Here is an 18,980-nt window from a genome sequence, read left to right on the forward strand (position 1 = left end):
TTTCCTCAAGCACCAGCCATCTGTTTCTCGAGCCAGACTCAAGAACACAAAGACCAGTCTTCTGCTCTCTGATCTCTTTGCCCAGTCAACATTTTTGAAACCAGTGCCTCTGACTGCCATTCATCAGCTGTTCAGGTTGGGCTCAACACTTCAGAAAGCAAGTGCCTGCAAATAGAAGCCTCTGGCCACATCTTTAGAAATGCTTTAGAGATATTCCTGGCATCCTACGTGTTTGGAACAAATATAAGGAGTTTTAAATCCCACTCTCTGAACACTGATCTTGCACAGGAACTGCTTCTGCCCTTCATTCGGAATGTCAGAACTGAGAAAACACTGTCTTCGTCTCCAGAGGGAGGAAAGCAGGAGTTTTTGCTCAAAGCCTGGCGGTACGGCTGGGTTGAAATGACAGCTGCCTTTGGCATCTTGACTGAACTACCACTTGTTGACCCTGGGAGGGGAATAAGTGACTGGGCTATTAGGAGAGAAGCTCACTGGCAGGCTTTCAGATGCCAGCTCAAGTACTGACGGTCTGTGAACGGCGAAGTTTTGAGCTGAAGCTGTATTTCATGAGTTGCCCAAGTGCCAACAACAGCAAGAATTTCCAGAGAGCCCAGATATCCATCAGGACACATTATTTTTTGACTGCGAAGTTTTCCAGACCTTTCCTTGTCCTTTACCCATTAACAAGAAGAGCTTGGGTGTTAGACAGCCAGGCCCATTTCCATTCTAACACCCTAATTCTTTATACTGTTTTGATCTGTCTTTCTTACTGCACAGCCACACAGCTGTCGTGCTCCACTTCAGAAACATAATTTTCAGTACAGGATGAAGTAATTCTTACGAGTGCCTATATATACTGGTATTTTATTCAGCTAATGTTGCATTTTAGAATCCATTTGGAAACAGCTTAGTAGATGCAAATGGAAGATCTCTTTAAAGAGCTCCCGGTGCCAGCAGCACCGCTCACCTCTGAAGGACAGTTACGCTCCGTAGTTGGTTGCACCTGGTAGTAATAACTCACCTTGAGTCTCCTCCCAGGAAACTGAGCCTAGGCAGGCAAGCGGCGAGAAATGCACGTCTGACAGCTTTTTATCTCTGTAGAACCAAAGAGTTATTTAATTTGTGCAGAACAAACGCCTGATGACTCCATTTTCCCTTGTAATGTAAGCAACCTTTTCCTTCCATTGATCTTTTGCCAAGCCGTGTTCTTGCCGTCACGCGGTGATCTCACTTGGGTGACCCATCCGCCAGCTAGGGGGTATTTTTGTGAGTGGCATCTGAGTGCGATTTCTTCAAGCAGTAATTTTGCCTGTCACTTCCATAACATCACACACAAGCATTCTCCTTGTAACTAATCTGTTTTTTACGTCCTTTAACTCCAATCTCCTGTTTATAAAAATCCTGGGATTACTCACTGTACCGTCCACACCCGCAGTGGCCATTCCGAGCACTCTTTTTCTGTTCAGAAACCTGAAGATGGTATCTGTTCATTTAAACAAATTCACCAGCACTGCAGGCAGCAGCTACTCCAGACGTCTACCGGGTGGGAAGCCTTGTAAATTGAATCTGTCTAGGATGCATTCCTCTTAATCAACAACCAGCCACCCACACCTCAACATGGCACTGCCATTCAAAGCCAAGTTGCCGCTTTAGGGACCATTTCTGGCACTTTTGCAGGATGTTTTAGTGCCTCTCTATTTTCCCCAATATGGTGTTTTGAGGCCATTTTCTGTTTAAGCGGTGTTTCCAATCAGGCAGACGTGCAAAGAGCTGAGCCACATGAGATCCTTCACTGTAAACTGCCAGTACCACGGAGCACATGATTCACCCTGAATTATCAAATGGTTCCACTACACCCAAATAAAGTCTAAGGTTTGTCAAAACAAGCTGCACTGAGACATCCCCTGATTCTTCAGGAAAAAAAAAGGAGCATTGTTCCTTATTTAGCTGTGTGCAGTCACCAACCCCGTACAGACAGGGGAAAGGAGCTTTGTGAAGAGACGGGGCACGCAGCGTGACTGAGCGATGCTCTTTGCAGGCAGAAACCTTTCATGTGGAGAGAAGGGGAAGAGGCACACAGTGAGGATGCCTGGTCCAGGATAAAGGGCACTTAAGGCACCTTCGGGACACCGACTCCGTTCCTCACTCTGCCGACGACTCGGTGTGAATTCGGCAGCCCACTTCTCCTGTGTGTCTCCATTTCCAGAGCAGCTCTATAAAGCAGCTGTACTCAGTTTTATGTTCCCCGTAAAATGCTACGATCTACAGTGATAACAATAAATCTTTGACTGTTACCGTGCAAATGCGCAGTAATACACCCTGCCAGAGGACAGCCACTGCTGCACACCCAAAGCACAACCCTGCTTAGACACACAGTGAACCTCAGGCAGGGACCGAACCCTAACTGCTCAAGCCCTAATGGTGATAAAAATCTTTCCCCTGTTGGTAGTCCTGTTGCAGACAACCTGGACGAGTGAGACAGGAGTCCAAACAGCTCTCTTCAGAGTGAATCCTATTAGCTAAAAATAGCACTCATTGCAAGGAGATGGTGAGTGCAAGTTTCTACTGCTAAGATCCCAGCAGCAGAGACATTTTTAACAGAGATCATGCATGTTACACCACGGAGAACAGAACGGCTGCCAGAACAAGACAGCAGCAAGTCTACAGTGCCAGAAGATTACTTCAACCAGAAAAGCACAGCAAAGCCCAGGTCACTTCTCACAGCAAGGATTCCGGTCTCACAGGCAGGACATTATCTAATCACCTCAAGTAAACTGAACAGCGAGGAGAGAGGCTGCATGTGGAGGAAGTGCAGGAAATACCCGCTGCAGGGGCTGCTCAGCTGCAAACCCACCGCTTAGCGAGCGGCCAGGCCCTGTGCAGCCTACCTGGGAGCGAGCACAGAGCCCTGCTCGCACCGCACCGCTTCCTGCGCTCGTACTGCTGGCGACTAGCGGTCCTCCTGGAGCAAGACGCGCAGGTATTTCCCACGTAGACAGAGCCAACCTTGTACTTCACTTGGCTGCTGGTGGGAAACCCTGAGTTCAAAATCACCTCTTGCTTGGGCTCTCGAAAATTCACTGCCATCTCACCCTCTGGGGAGCCAGACCCAGGCCTGGTGCTCAGCGCAGTCTGGGGGAACAGATGCCCGTTTCAAACGACTCCTGGCACACAAGCAGCTTCAGACTAAATCCGCCAGAGGAAATGACCTTCCAGCTTCAAAAAGAGAAGGCAGGTAATTGTTAAAATACAGCCACATTAACATCTCGGAGCTGTCAGGCCCGTTTCTGACACGTTTCTGTGTGCCCCATCTGTCTTAATGAACTGCCAGGAGTGCGAGCAGGTATCTCAAACAAACTGCGTCTCCTCAATGAGCAAGAGCAAGCTGAGGCCGCAATGACACGGTGACCACTGAGGAGACCCTGCCTCCTGGGGTTTCCTTTCATTATAAACTGCAGCTTTTAGCAGCCATACATTCCCATGACACCATCCAGCTGTGGGATTGAATTATTTAGCTGTCTCAGAGCAATGTTAAGTCTCTATAAACAGCAGGGAAACACCTCTGAGGCAGGATAGTCTGTTAATGAGAGGGGGACAGGAGCTGTGTGACGCCTCAGGGGAGTTCATTGCATTTCAATATTAAACAGAACTCATCTCTCTTTAGACGTCTGCAGATGACACTCTCTGCAACCTGTTTTTGGCACAAGGACTCTGAAAGGGAAGGAAATACACTGCCCTGAACTTGCACTTTACAGGGGCCCGTTAGCAATCTGTGACTATGTTCATCACGGAGAAAGCATCAGCCTAACAAGTGACCTGTGAAGCAGAACAGGCATTAACTGCAGAAGGGACAGCTATGCTGCATTCTCCTTCCCTGCTCGTGTGATAATCAGGCTCCTAACCAGCAGGATGGATGGAGAGGGAAGAGTGCAAAGAAATCAGAAACTTGCCTGTCGCATCCTGGCTGTTGGGGAACTTTCCAGGCATGGATTATTGACTGAACGTGCAAGACAGAGACAAGCAATCAATATCCCTGGAGAAACTGGCACTATACTAAGCCTCTAGGTCCTAAGCGTGTTCAGGGCTGAGCTCTGCACAAACATGTATGAGCTTGCTAGTTACTTACTCGCTCGTGTATGTTCATCTCTTATGCACAGATTTGGAAAATACGTCCTTTTATTTCAAGGTAGCTGGCCACCCAAAGAGCCCCCCGGCCAGAAAGGGTGTTCTATCAAAAGAACAGGCACCGAGTTAGCGAGGCAATTCCTGCAATACCTCGCTGTGTGAAATTAAGTCTGGACATGAGAGTAAATGTCAGTTTATATGGTTTTTATGGTAGGAGAGGGACTTTTTTCCACAGCTGGGCGGCCTATGGGTAAAACCAGTCTGAGCTGGGCTAGCATTGTGTGTAAAATTGTACTTTACTCCCATTATTAATATACAGGTTACTATTAGCTTAGGCCAGGGAAGGATCTGCTGCCCTTGAGAACAGGAAGTGTAAGGCTTAACAACTTGAGCTAAAATAACACCTTTGCTAGCTAAAAACGAGACTGAGACACTCTGTGGAGGAGGGGATGGAGTATTTACACGGTCAGGCAGCGCAATCAGAGACCTGTGGCTGGCGTGGAGCTCAAGTTTCACGCCCGGTCTGTTTTCCCCTTGCTGGCTGGCGGTGTTAAGCCCAGGAGGGATGTGCAGTTTCTGCAGAGAACGGAGCATGGGGGCAGAACAGTGAGGTGGGGTCTGGGCCTTGGAAGGATGAGGAACCACTAAGCACAGAAACAAAACAGGATATGTACTCTAGGAAAGAATAAAACGCACCAAGAGACCATCCCTGGCACCAGGTAAGAGAGGAAACAGCACTCACTGTTGGGTTTCAGCACAAGCCCCCACAATGTTCGATCCTCCCCAGTTTACAGACAGGCAGTCGTGCTCCAGCATGGTCTGCATGATGAATGCAGACCTGGCATTTAGCACTGAGTTTGGTTGGACTCTCTGTGGACTAACTGCTTGTGCACCCTAAAGAAGGAAGCCGACAGCAATCTGCCCTCCCCGTGTAGTCACAGGATTCCCATCTCTTGAATTTCTTGGTAGTTCTCACTCCTTGTGATTTATCTGTCTCCCTGACACTAGAATAATCAAATAAAGAACACTTTAAAAATGGTATTTTCTTGACCAAGACGAATTTCAGTCCCCCAGTAATACAACCTACAGAAGAGGATGGAAAAAAAACCAAAAACATCCTGCTCTTTGTCAGCCTCTCCCAAGAACTGCGTGCCCACTTAGGAGATTTACAGGCTTTTTAAGAGTCCACAGACATAGAGACTTCAGATACTCAAGAAAGGAATCAGTTACGTAAAATAAACCATGCTCCATAACTCGCTGCAATTTATATTATTTTCTGGTACAAAAGCAAAAGCTCTGCAAAGAAAATAAAAACGCCAAGCTAAAACCACCAGCTGTAAACCAGCCACAAACTCTTCAAAACTATTGCTGCTTTGCAGACCCCCGGCTGAGCTGCCCCCTATTCCCTCCTGTTAGTAAACAGCTCTGCCCCCTCCCCAGCCCCGAAATCTTGCTCATTTTTCTCCTTTTCCGCTCCACAAAACGCTGGGAGACGTAGCAGCCCTTAAGAGATGCTGCACAAAAGCACGCTGCCTTACCCCGGGAAGGTCTGCACGAGACCTGGGACATGCATTTACCTCCGTGAAGCCCTCCTGCAGAATATCCAGCAAATTCCCCCTGGCCAAGCAGGCGAGCATTCTCCACGAGCCCGCCGACGGGCGAGGGTCTCAGAGGACACGGGGCAGATCCTCGGGCTCCGGGCACGACCTCTTCCTCCTCCTCCCAAAGACAAAGAGTTGGAGCTCATCGGGAACCGCATTCACAGTCCCATATGTGCAGCCCGTTACTGCACACGGAGAGTTGAGCCAAAGTCGGGGCTTGCACTGGGCATGCTCGCGAGAGAGCTGCTGGGGAGCAGCGGGAGAGATGTCACACAGTTCCTATAGAAACGCTTCGGCTTACACGATGCAGGCCCTGCGCTGAGTTGGGGAAACATCTGAAACCTATTTCCAAGCAGCCGTGCTCACGCGAAACCTGCTGCGTAAAAAGAGATTTTTCGAACCCAGCAAACACTGCGAGCCCTGTCCGGCGTGGGGGCAGGGAGAGAGTCAGCAAATAGCAGATGTCTTGCTCAGCTAGAAAAGCAAGGGGAAAGGCTGTACGAGCTGCCAGATTTAGCTGTCGGCAATCGGTCTGCAGCCCCAAAGAAACAGCGGTGTTTTCAGCAACCCAGCAGAGGCAGGAAGCTGCAAACCAGGCCACAAGACAGCTAGCAACGTTTTCACAGCACCGGGCTCTACCCTAGCTGCTGTGGCAATGGAGTCCGGAGAAGAAATAAGACAGAAAACTTCCAAATTAGAATTAAATACGATCCCCAGCAAAGTCTCTAAATCAACAATAACCGCATTCATTCCAGAAAGAAAGGATCGGATATCTCTAGGCAATCTCTCAAACTTCATCTCATCTTGCAAGAAATCCCCTGAAAATACACAGAAAACCTCTCGGAATGGATGCAACCACCTTCTGCCAGCCCCCAAGAGCAACACAGCATGTCCTGCTCAGCACTATTCAGGCAGAGCCTTCAGGTTTCAAAATACCATGGCCAAGCATTTCTAAGCGAGAGACACATTTAAAAAAAAACATGTTTTCCTGCCTGAGTATTGAAGGTTCCAGAGGAAAAAGCAATTGCATAATTATACCACGCCAATGTTTTCTGTCAGATACGGAGAGATGCAGGTAAAATACAGAAAGACAAGCAGCAGCTAATTTCCTTCTAACCAACACAAGTCATTCAAAAAGGAGTCAGACCCCACTCATAGGCTGAATTTTAAATTATTTATTCTTGTTTGCCTTTCCTACTTACTTTTCATAATCCAGTGGGGACTGAGATTTTTTTCATTGACTGTAATATCACAGCTATTAAGCAAAACGGTAAATTATGATGAGGCTTTGCAAAAAATCTTGAAAGGTGGCGATGCTGGTGGTTAGTACCTCAATCCAGTTTGCATTTGAGACTCAAAATTACTCAAAATGCGATTAATTAGATGACAGGAAATATCTATCCCTATTTTGTACAATGCAAACAAGTAGGTTGGGCCTTTGCCATTTCAGTAAAATTTCATAGAAAAACTGAATGAGTGGTTTCCCTATCAAAAAGGAAGTGACCTCATTTGAAAAACACAACAAAACATTCAGAGCCTTTTCTGTGAGCTTTACGATATTCGTATCTAATAATCTCAAAGAAAAAAATATATTATCTGTCTTTTCAATGCTTCATTGTAAATACACATTCACAGAAGTTTACAGGTAGGAATGCTGAGGTCATCCCTTCCCTCTACCCCTGTGATTTCTGGAACAAAAAATAAATAAGCTGCAGATGTACTAAAGTGAAATCACATGTACTTAGGAAGCACAGAGGAGGTGGCAGATGGCTGTCAGGTGTTCTCTGATTGTTTTTAGAATTTGTTTTGTGAATTTAATAGCAGATTAAATGTTGTATGCTCACAATCCCTACAAGCTCTAGATATTTACACTCGTCCTTTGAAGGGGAGATAAGCCATAGGGAGGCACAGACTTTATACTGGAGACATGACCCAAATTTGCAGGATTAAAAATAAGAATAAAGAGATAATCTGTTCAAACAGCATAAAAGTACAAAGTATAAATACAATTTAATTTGTAAAATATATTGCTTAAATCATCGTAAGCTGACAGATTGAGAAAAAGAGTTAATTGATCATGGACCTCAGAGAATAGAAACTAGGCCATTTCTAATGGCTAGGCTGAGTGGTAGAGAGTGCTGGGCCATTTTTCTCTTCATTGTGGTAACATAAATGCATCTTGGATGTCTGTGTGTGCTGAAAGTACCTTTTAAAAATTAAACCCCAGTTCTCCCCTCTTTGTGTTTCACTCTTAAATTTCAAGCTTCTGGAAGAAAAATATAATTCCTTCTACAAGTTGTATAGCATCACAAAGGATGCCTTTGAATGTCGTATTTGCAAGAAGAAAAACTAATGCTTCATAGTTCTTCCTTTCAAGAGTGATTTTTAACACTCACGGAAAATAATTCCAAGGTGAAGGCAAAGGGGGGCAGTGAAACGAGAAGGATCTCGGCGCCTGCTCGTCCTGCTGCGAGTGACCTTCAAACCAAACGCGGCGGCTGGCAGTTTGGTTGGTGGCGCTGCCCTCTCCTGGCTGGTTTCAGCACAACCTCTGGGCTTTCCCCCTGCTGAATCCTGGGCAAGGTGCACGACACAGCCCAGTTCCTGCTCCATTTCCTGTTGCTGTGAGGTGGCAGCCGTCGTGTGGCAGCACAACACCAGTACAAGCACCTGAGCCTTCCTTCAAGCCCTCCATGCAAGGATTTTAAAGCACTTTATCAACGTTCACCGATTATTTACCTTATCAGCACTTGAGAAGAAGAGAGAAATCAACAGCCACAGCTGAGCTCTTGCTAATAATAATTTAGTTGGGGAAATAAGAGTGAGGGTGATTGTAGACAAAGCTCGTGCAGCCACGACTGCAGGAATCTGCCTAAAACAACTAATGCCTTCGTGCCACTGAGTGCTCCCTCCCAGCCTCCCCTTAAGCATCCCAAACAATGCTCAGACACAAAAAACACTCCAGGGGACTCACGGAAGATGCAGCAGGCTGCGACGTGTGACGGGGCACCGCATCCACTAGCGTTCCCATGCTGGGTGCCACAGCTCAGCGCCACGAGGAACGCACCAGCACTCCTTCCCCCTTGAAGCCTGAGGGGAAGAAGCAAACATATTAAAAACAAAGGAAAGAATTTTCTTAGAGGGAAAACAGGCTTGCAATGCCTGAATATAACCAACAGAAAGGAGGAAAGTTGCCCCCTTTTATCATTGCCTGAAAAAAATATATATATTTAAGGGCTACTATCTTAGGGAAAGTTATACATTTTTATATTTTGTTCCACATGTAAAGCGGGCAGAATTCCTATGAAACGTATGTAGAAAAGATTCCTGATTACATTGGCTCATAGTGCACGTAGGGTCTAATTATCTTCCGCATTTGTGCAAGGGGAATCAAATTCAGCAGAAGTTAAAATATGCCACACAAAGCTGTACTGGTCCTTGGTGTCAAATAGTCAGGGTATTATTTGATTTGGTGTTAAATGACCCAGACAGCAAACACTCATAAGTAACTTTAGGAAACAATTCAACAAATTGACATTCATATTTGGGAATTTGGGGGTAATCTGTATTTTTTTTTGCTTTGTCTTCTTTCAGGATTCTGGAGAAATATCTTGTGAAAGGAAGGGTGGGGGCATTTGGATGAGCTAATAGAATAGAAAATGGTGGGACTCCTTGGGAATACCCCTTGCGGGGAAAGAAATGGAACGGCAGTGGGAAATGCGATATTTAAAGATGGTTTAAGGGCGTGTAACCTGTAGGTCGATGGCTGCTGCTGTCTCTGGCGTGTCCAGGGCCGCAGGTCAGGGGTACGAAGGCTGGCGGAGCCGAGGCCCGCTGCTGCCCCTGCTGCGGGCTGAGGCTTTTGGGGTCCGCCGTGCTGGCAGCGAGAGACGAGGGGGGCCCGGAGCGAGGATGGAGAACCGAGGGGGGGGGCTGGAGCAGGAGCGGGGCAGGCCCGGGGGCACCGGGCTGCGGGGAACGGAGGGTCCCGGGGGCTGAGGAACGCCGGGGCGGGGGTGGCACCGAGAACCGGGAGCCGAGGCCCTGCCTGCGGCCGGCCGGCTGCGGGCCCGGCCCCCGCGCGTCGCCGCTGCCATGGGGACGGGAACGGGGCCGGGAACGGGGCGGGCCGGGCCGAGGGCTCGGCCCCCGAAGGCGAGGCCGTTTCCATGGGGGCGAGGCCCCCTGTCAGCCCCCGCAGCGCCCTGCCGTGGCCCAGCGCGGGGATAAAGTGCGAATTAGCCGAAAATCAAGTCTTTAATGTTCGAGGAACACTTGATACGTTTAACCCCTACACAGGCAACCTTGGGTAACACTGGGCAGGCCCCTGCAATCTGTTAATATTCAGTGCAAAACCACGGCTTTTAGAAAAATCCTTCCTCCAAAATTCGTGATTTTCACATTTTAGAGGTTCAAGGCCCTGCTTTTCCCAGCGCCGCACTGGTACAAGTCAGTACCACAGTACTGGTACTGGAAAGCTCCAGTACCACAAAAAGGGTCCTTCACTCTGCTTGACACTGCAGTAGCAGGCAGTTTCAGTCAAATCGTCTTTAAAAATGACCTGTTGGAGACAGCACCTTCTAGAAAACCTCCCCTCTGGTGAATTATAGTCTATATTTAATAACGTGTATTAAAAATACATACATATATTTCTTCCTACGTTGCGGAGGGCTTGGACCAGTGAAGCCAGTGTGCCTTTCCAGTTCTGGTGCCAGCAGCTCAGCGCGAGGAGGTCCCCAGCTGCTGCTCAGCACCAGCCGGGCCCGGGGCTGTGTCCTGGGAGCCCCTCCGATGGCTGGGCTAAGCAGGACCGAGCGCTCGGGCAGTCCTGTGCCCCCCGAAGCTAAACCCCCGCCCATTCAGTCCTCCTCCCTACAGGTTTTTGTCCTTGGCACTCAGAAGAGACACTGCTTAAACAGCATAATACTGCACCCATTGTAAGTGAAGGGTCTTCTGCTGCAGGCCTTACAATAGCCCCTGCAGAGGTCAGCTCAATAGCAGGGGCAAAAAAAACATTCAGGCAGTAAAACTGTCTCCATTATTAAAAAAGGGCCTTCTGCAAACCTTACTCTGGCCTTATAATAGCCCTGCTGAGGTCCACTGGGTAGTGCAAGCAAAAAGAGCGGAAAAATTGTAGGATTGGTCCTTAAACACTTCCAAATTAGTACACGCTACCCGTACCAGCTTTATTTTTTTTGTAACGAGCAGGAACTCCTTCATGTTTTTCTTACATTTAGCTAAGCCATAATATGCAAAATGATGCATGTTTATAAAGTGTACAATGAAGTCCATTTTTCAACACTGGCAATAAACAGGTTGTTCCACGACCTGCATTTGGCTATGCAGACCATTAGTGAGGAACAGAACGTGCCAACCATTGATTTAGGGCCTGAGGACACTGCTTGGGAGCACTCTGCAACTGCCAATGGTGCCACTGTCAATTTCAGTGCAGTGGCAGAAGCCTTTTGGACGGCTGCTGTACTGCAGACATTATTTTAAACCAATAAATTCTCAAATGTGTATTTGGGAGCTTTAGCAGAAAACACCACGTGGTATGTGCTCTGCGTTACAGGGTTTTATAACTTAAGGCTGACAATACAAAATAAGAAAACGTGGAGAAAAAGTCCAAAGCCCTCTCTAAAGTTGGCCAGGATTCATTCCTAGTGTCTCAGGCATGCAAACAGCTACTGTACTCTAAGGATCGGATAACTGCCCTAAATATAGGCAGTGGTTTTTAAATGGCTGCCTTGCAGATAACCTGCAAATTTGCCTTCTTTCATTGCCAGTCTGAGCCAAGAGCTCAGTGCTCACTTCTGTGCACCTTGGGGTAAGGATGCCTGTCAGTACCGCCCTTCAGTGAAATTGTTCTGTACCCTTCCGTTAATTCTGCATTTCTGGCCTTGGTCTCAGTGTGCTGTGCATGGCTGTAAAACACTGCTTTTTGAGAAAAGGGATGCACATAGTGCATGATTGCAGTGTACAGTGGCTGGTGTTGGAGGAAAACATTGCAGCAGGTACTCTTAAAACTTCCATACAATTTCCTCCCAATATCATCCCCATGTCATTCTGCACAGTGCAGAATTTTCTTAACATCAGCATAAAATCCCATGGCAACATCTCCCTTGTCCCAGTATGGACTCCTCTCTGCCGTGTTCCCAAATCCACCGGCAGAGCCGCACTTGGAGCATCCTCCCGGCAGCTCCGGGCTGTGGTTTTAACCATCACCAGCCGAGCAGCAGCTCTGCCTTCTCGCAGGGCTGAGAGGAGATGGGTTGCCAGCTTCAGAGGCAACGCAGATTTTCCAAGGGGAAGAGGTGGCTTTTTTTGCCAGCAGAACCAGACAGGTAACTGTTCCTCGTGTGAGAATAAATACGCCTCTGTCCTCTGAAGGCACACGCAGGTGGAAGACACAGCCTCTCTGCTTCGCAGGCAGACTCGACGTGTCCATGAGGTTAGCTCGAGTCTACAGCATCTCTAAGTCTGTGAAATCCTTTTGCTGCTGAACGAGGAGAGGGGCACCAAGCTTTTTAAACCAGGGTCCCGTTCTTACTGTCATATTTCAGCCTGGGCCGGGGGAAGTTGAGGGTGGCATACTCTGTGGCATTCTGCATCTGTAAGTTCTTCACCTCCTCCGCAGAGCGCTCCCGGACCTTGGTGAACACCTGGATGTCTGCGTAATGAATGCTGTCGTCCTGCTTCATGTTCTTGGGTTTACTCACAGTGGCGTAGACAGGAGACTCCGGGACATTTTCGTATGTTGGAGCCTTTGGGGAGAAAAAGCTCCAGATGGTCAGCTCTGGGCTACTGCTACACCTGCCTTCCCCGGGCCAGGCAGAGACGCCTGCACGCTGCCCCCAGCACCCCCAGCCCTCTGACACCTCCTGCTCAGAGAGACAGGTTTCATCCTACTGCTTCCACTGCACTTCTAGGGGAAAAAATTGTTCCCACATCATTCCCACAGCCTACATGAGACGAGGCATTTCACAGCTGTGGATAACTGCCCCACATCTCCCTGACCCCTCAAGGCCGGGAGGTGATGGTCAGCTCCGTCCTGTCGGTATCCCGTCAGCAAAACAACTCTGGGAAGCTGTTTACCTTCCTGCCAGGCTGGTGCTGTTGGCTCTCATGTCTCACATTAGTTCCTGAAAAAGAAACACCAGCGGATCAGGTTAACACAACTGTTTATTGTTCCATCTCTGAATTCAGAAATGCAGCATCTGGCACATGGGCTCTCTCCACTGGACGCAAATCAAATTTCCACCCCATCTGACATCCTCAGCCCTAACGCTGTCTTTGAGGCCGGCCTCCGAGAAGAAAGCCTGGGCTTGTTTCTTTGGAAAAAATAAGGTTTCCTGGGATGACAACATGCTGTGGACCGCAATGTTCTTGGCAGAACCTAGGAGGACGCACACAGCACAGAGAGCTTCCTTGTCAGGCCCTTGGAGAAGTCAGATCCAGTTTTAACTTTGTTATTTCCTCTGCTGCCTGCAAACATATTTTGCCCAGCATGGTCCAAAGGCCACAGGACACGACTGGGCTACGTAGGACCCCCCTTTATCCTGGGGCACTGATGTCAGACGGATGTTTGCGGCTCTTAGGGGTGTTTGATGCAGCTTCTGCTTTGCTGCCACTCGAGAGCACTCACACGCTTTTCGATGTGAGACTCCGGTATTTTAAAGATACTGCTGAAGCCCCTTCCCTCCCCCTTGCCGAGCTCCATGGCATATCATACCCCTCTCGCTGTAAGTTTTAATGAAATTTTGCCTCTTGCCTCTTCTCTTCGGAAAGGTTAGGTACAGAAGAGTTTGGGAGAGGGTCTCAGCCTCAGGGATCCACTCACAGCCAGCGCTGATGAACGCCAGCTAACCAGGGGCTGATTTACACCCCCTGTTCTTGTGCTGTAGAGCATCTTCACAAATCCTTACCTTGCTTTTCCTTCTTCCTTTTAAAAAGCGAAAGACAGTTCCTGAAATCAGAGAGAGATGTCAGCCCGGAGAAGCCCCAGCCTCTGCTCTCATAACATGCAAACCCAAATGTACCGCCCCAGGGTACCGCATCAGCGCCGTGGGGAAGGTCTGAGATCCCAGCCTGCTGCAACCACCCCGGGGTGTCTGGGGCTGCCAGGACCCCCTGAGCAGCTCCGTGGGCTCCAGCCTCGCTGGTGGAATGAGGCACCCTCTGAACCTGAGTGGCTTTTGCAGGGAGAAGGTCCAAGGGAGAGACGTGGGGCTGCATTTCCTTCTTTTGTGGCTGATCTGCCTTGCCCTACAGACACCCACAAGGCTCCTTGCCATCCTGCCCTGTCTGGTTGTCCCCTATGCACATGCATCAGTGTGAGTGGGAACAGATTCCACTGTGGTTTTGCAACTGCGTTTCCACAGCTCCGTGACCAAAGATGTGGGGTGCTGAGCGTGATCTCGGCTAGCACGAAACATTTCTCTTAGGGCCAGATGCTCTGATAGCCCCGTGCCCTGTGCTTTGGCCCCCGTGCCCAAGGAACAGCTGCACAGCCCACGTGCTGATTTTAATGTTTCAGACTGTGTTTTTCCTGTTCGCAGTTTTCCACCTAAAACACTACCAAACCAAACAAGCTGCGCTCTCTATACAAGCCAAGCCAAACCCTAATCTTGTCTGTACCTGTGTGACCAGAGAGCGACAAGCCAAACACAGCTACGGCCCAAGCCACGGTGCGGACGGGAGCCAAATTCGTTCCTGCTGCAACAACAGAGCCGGGAGCCGAGCTCCCATGGGCTGGCGCTGGCCGGGCAGCCCGTCCGCCTGGCCGAGCAGAGACGTGTCACATTCCGTGCCAGATGCACCAAGCAAATGTTATCCCTGCAGCACAAAGCGAACGTTATCCTTGCAGCACACTCGCATGTCTGGAGGAGAGCAGGTGCCAGCCCCCCGTGGGCTGCAGCACAGCTGAAAACGGGCAGGCGGTGCTCTGAATGGGGCTGGAGAGCTCCCAGCTGGTACCAAGGAGCGCCGTGTGTCCCACGGGGTGCGCATTCACCAGACACGTCTGCCACAAAGCAGCCCCTGAGGCAGAGCTCTGCCCCTGCCTGCTTTTAGAGGCATTCTGGGGAGGTGGCCGAGCAGGGCTGGGCGCGTGTGGTACCAGCTTTGGTGCTCTAATGGCAAAAGGAGAAAAGGAAAATAATGGCCAAGAACCTGGAAACCTCCGAAACAGCCGGCAATGATTAACCAGGCCTGCTGGAGCTGGGAAGTCAAAGGCAGCCCTGGGGGGGGCAGGGGGGCCGTGCCCGTACAAAAGGATCCAATGCTGCCTTTCGTCCCTCTGCTGTGTCCTGCCAGCCCTCCAGTCCCTGGCAGACAAAATCTGGGGGCTGCCAGCAAGGCAGCTTTGTCCTGGGGGGGTTCTTACTTGCGGCTCCCCCCCCCTCCACTGTCCCTGTGAGCTCGCAGGGTCTCCAGGGCCCTCCCTAGCAAGGCTTGTGTGCTCGAGCCTTGGCTTCCTCACAGCATTCAGGCAGGTTGTGCACTGTAATTAAAATAACGCCATTTCAAGTAAAATTGGCAGGGTCCCTAGCCTCTTTCCTGGGAGGTGAGTTCCTGAACCAGCTTTCCAAGCCGCTCTGTCTTGTTTGGGTTGTCTTTCTTTGCAGAGAGGCCTTAGCAGGCAGCGTGTAGGCTGGAGGTACGCTGAGGCTGTCTGCAGGCTAATCGCAGCCCGGCAGGAGATGGCATCTCCTTGCCTCAGATCTGCGGTAATTAGAAAGGATGTGGCAAGGGAAACGAGAGCAGGGCAAACCTCTCCCCTCCTCTTCTCAAAACCAGGTCAGACGTGTTGTAACTAACTCACAGCCTGCTAGACTGTATTCTGCATGACAGCGCGCAGCGATACACTGCTTCTCCTTTCCCCGTGTCAGCAGCATCCTGATCTCTGCCCTACACAAGCCTGTTTCACTGTGGTTCCCAAACCTCGACATCCTTTGCTGCCCACGCACACTGGGTGAAGTAAGAATCCTCCCCAGGGCTGTACTGCACAGGTACCCGGACCCGTGGGCACGCTTTCCTCCATCAGCAGCTTTCCTCTGCGAAGAAGTTTGCTGTAATGGCTTTTGTCTGAAGATTTCAGGAACCTCCTCGGTCTCTTGCCGTTTGCCCCCCCTTAAGGCCCACACTTTGGCAGTGATCATGACAAGGATCTTCCATCCAGCAGGCGGGTGCCTGCCTCCCCTGAGCCCTTTTGTCAGTCTCAGCTTTCTTTAGGAAGCCCAGCTCTTTGCTGACGCAGCTGTGGTGCTGAGCAAATATCCGAAAATACAAGCGGTTCTGACGCCTGGAAACACCTGAACTAAAATTAAGTGGCATTTTTTTCCCCTCTGTCACCAAGGTGCAGCCATGAATCACGCAAGCTGCTGCAGAGGGGCTTCGCTGTGCTTGGTCGCGGTCCTCTGTAGGTGTCCCACAGCCCGTGTTACCAACAGCACATCCCCATTCACCTTCCCCCAGGCGTTTCCCCGTGCAGGGCAGGGACAGCTGCTCCTGGGGAGAGAGCTCTGCTTTTTTAGGGCCCCACACAGCCCCTAAGGCAGGTGGTAGCACCCAAGTCCCACAGGGGTGCTGGGGGCAAAAGGCTCTTTGGCCAGAGCCCTGTCCCCTGCTGCCGCCAGCAGAAACACCATGGTGTTTCTTCTTCTTGCTTTCCACGCAGCCCCTGGGAATAAAATCACGCAGGACACAGCAGCCCTGGTCCCTTGGGACAGCAGAACTTGACGTTGCCCCAGAGGAGCCGGCAGGAGCCATCGCTGCTCCCCAGCCGGAGCACAAAGCCTCTCTCCTGCTCGGCCCTGCCTGGGCGAGTGACCTCCAGATCCGGGTCTGTGCCTCCTTCGGGAGCAGCGGTGTTTGCACAGGGCCTGGCACCGCTTGGACCCGGCAGCGCCCCACGACGCGCGCCCGCGGCTCTCACCGTCCCCAGCCGTGCCCCAGCAGATGCCCCGGGTGCCTCATTTCCCCCGGGCACAGGGGCAGAGGATGGAGGAAGAGGGGCTTTTGGTGGGCGAGACGTCACCCACCGGCCTCCCGCCTGCGCTTGGAGCCCCGAATCCCAAACTCCCTGACCCCCCCCTTCCTCTGCCGCAGCCGCTAGGTGATGCTGTGCCGCTTTTAATTATTTAAAAAGCGCCGGCGATTTTCGGACACTTCAGCGAAGCCGGCGCTGGAGGCAGGGAATGTGCTCCGGGCTTCGGCCGCCAGCCGCCGCTCCCCCCTCGCACCCCCCCGGTGCAGGGCGCTCCCCCCTCCGCCCTGTTTCATCAAGCAGGAGTGGGCCGGGAGGGGGGGGTGGGAATTAAAGGGCTGTGTCCCCCCGGGGACACGGACCCACAGCCCCAGGGGGAGCTGCCAGGGCTCCCCAAGCGGGGACGGCGGCGGACAGGGGGTCCCCGACGGGTGCGCGGCCCTCAGGGCGCCCCTCCCGGCGCTTGGTTTGCTTTTGGGGGGGATCCCATTGCTGGTCCCTCGGCTCTTCTCAGCCCCGAGCAGGGGGAAGCCGGGCTGAGGAACCCCCCCCCCCCCCAAAAAAAAAACACCAAAAACTTGTCGGGGTGGCGGTATGGGGGGAGATGCCCACCCCCTGCCCGCCGCCTCCTCCACTCACCGCGGGCGGCCGCGGCTGCAGCGGTTGCCCATGTCGCTGCCTCCTCCGCGCGGCAGGAGCGGCTTGTGGCCGGGCACAGCCCGTGTTTCCTGCTTCCCGGCCCCCGGCAGCTCCCGGGGAGTGTCTGCCCGGCTCGGGTTTCTCGCCAGCGCCGCGCCGGGGCCGTGCGTGCCATCTACCGGGGGGCTCCGGGCTCCCGGCTGCGGTCCCGGGCCGGATCCTGCCCGTTCCCCGGCCTTACAAAGCTGTCCGAGGGGAAGCTTCGGGCTTGTGAGTGCGTAAGAAGCCCAGCTCGCGGCGTTAAGGGTGTGCAGCGCAGCCCCCGGGCTCACCCCCGTGCCTTTCACCCATCCTCTGTACCCCCGGGGAGATCCCTCCGGCCTGCGCCCCCGGGCCGTGCCCCCAGGAGCTGGTCGTTGAGCTGATGCTAAATGCTGAAGGCGCCGTGTTGGTGGCACCCTGGGGCAGAGCCCGTGAGCTCCACAGGCAAGGTTTGGCGGCTCTGCGCTGGCCTCACAGGTGGCTGAGCTTTAATTCACCCTTCTGGCCGGGGAGCCAGCCCTAGCCCCCCGCTCGGGCTGTGCCCCTGCCCTCGGCCAGGCTCACGGCACCGTTTGTCGGGTGCCCGAGCGCAGGGCAAAGCCTGGGGCTGTCCAGGAGCGGCAGGAGGAGAAGGGTTCTGCTGTGCACGGACCACGGGGCGCTGCTGCTCTCGGATGAGTCCTGGGTGAGCTGCACAGCCCGGCTCTGGCACTGAAATGCTCTGGGGTCACCCAGCACCCCCAGCACCCCAGGGAGGATTGAGGGTCTGGCCGAGTCGGGATTCGGTCCTGTCCCAACAGGACCCTGTCCTCGGGCTCCTGCAAAGGCCGGGTGGTCTCAGGAGCCTGCGTCCCCCTGGGAAAGTGCAGACTGCGTGTCTCTGGGTTTGCCACAGACCCTGTTGATTTAGTGAGCCCGTGCCTGTTTTGATTTCTGGGATAACTTGGGCTTTGTTGCTTTGTGGAGAAAGAAAATAAAAAGGCTGCGAGCCTGTTCCCAGCAGCCCCTGACACAAGCGCTGGAGCTGCTGGTTTGAGCTCCACCGGCGAAACAGAAAGGCATCGAAAACATTGGCAGGGCTGGAGAGCACTTGGCTGCCGTTCTGCATTCCCTCCGCAGCCCCTGTCTGCGGGGCTGGGAGGCAGCCCTGGCCTCCAGCGCCCAGCAAACCCACCGGGCTCCGGCGTGCGCAGGGGTGGGGAGCAGCCCCCGGCCGCCACCAGGCAGTGCCAGCCCCGCGCCGCCCGGGGCAGCCGTCTTCGTGCGCCCGGAGACGTCGTCTGGGTAGCGAGCTGTGCAATTGGCACAGGACGAGCCTGCGAGCGGCCAGCGAAGGAGAATGAACTTGGTGGAGAGCAAAGGCAGGGCTAATAAAAGCCAGAGGGGGAAGAGGGCAGCGTAGCGGCTGCTAATGCTGGGTGTTTGCACTGCAGCAGTGTCGGGGTACTGCAGGCACTGGGGGACTGGGAGCACACTGTGATGGGAGTGGTACAGCACACAGCGAGCTGGCATCGTCTCCAAAAAATGAAGATGGGAGAGCTCTGCACTCATCTGGCCACTTCTGCCTTAGGATCCGCTCCCTGGTA

The 18,980-nt window shown here is 52.1% G+C and overlaps 2 protein-coding genes across 7 annotated transcripts in view; both read right to left on the bottom strand.

Annotated features, from left to right (window-relative positions):
• The window catches only part of DIXDC1 (DIX domain containing 1), a 40,978-nt gene extending 30,233 nt beyond the window's left edge, over positions 1–10,745 (bottom strand). The window contains exons 1-2 of one of the 6 annotated variants that reach the window (XR_014574717.1): positions 8,701–8,800; positions 5,703–6,099 (exon numbers count right to left, since the gene is read on the bottom strand). Coding sequence is in view for 4 of the 6 variants with exons in the window: in XM_083808557.1 (XP_083664683.1) it covers positions 5,703–5,762 (60 nt within the window). In the remaining 2 variants the exon portion in view is untranslated. Of the gene's footprint in view, positions 1–5,702; positions 6,100–8,122; positions 8,652–8,700; positions 8,817–9,478; positions 9,815–10,370 lie in introns of those variants that run through there. The other 5 variants (XM_083808555.1, XM_083808554.1, XM_083808556.1 and 2 more) reach the window with 5 other exon arrangements.
• Positions 10,746–10,887: 142 nt separating this feature from the next.
• LOC310885359 (uncharacterized protein C11orf52 homolog) lies at positions 10,888–18,359 on the bottom strand. Its single transcript, XM_083808641.1, has 4 exons — positions 17,353–18,359; positions 13,652–13,692; positions 12,822–12,868; positions 10,888–12,490 (listed from the first exon to the last, which is right to left on the bottom strand). The coding sequence occupies exons 1-4, from the start codon at positions 17,382–17,384 to the stop codon at positions 12,254–12,256; spliced, it is 357 nt and encodes a 118-aa protein (XP_083664767.1). The 5' UTR covers positions 17,385–18,359; the 3' UTR covers positions 10,888–12,253.
• Between the last annotated feature and the right edge of the window lie 621 nt (positions 18,360–18,980).

Source organism: Anser anser (assembly GCF_964211835.1).
Source record: "Anser anser genome assembly, chromosome: 22".
In the NCBI taxonomy this organism is placed as follows: domain Eukaryota; kingdom Metazoa; phylum Chordata; class Aves; order Anseriformes; family Anatidae; genus Anser; species Anser anser.

What these genes read in the sequence shown, in the direction of transcription:
- LOC310885359 (XM_083808641.1), bottom strand. Translation starts at nt 17,384, where the DNA reads ATGGGCAACCGCTGCAGCCGCGGCCGCCCGCG. An exon ending in TGCAGCCGCGGCCGCCCGCG is followed by an intron (nt 13,693 to 17,352) that starts GTGAGTGGAGGA and finishes CTCTGATTTCAG; the next exon opens with GAACTGTCTTTCGCTTTTTA. An exon ending in AAGGAAGAAGGAAAAGCAAG is followed by an intron (nt 12,869 to 13,651) that starts GTAAGGATTTGT and finishes TTTCTTTTTCAG; the next exon opens with GAACTAATGTGAGACATGAG.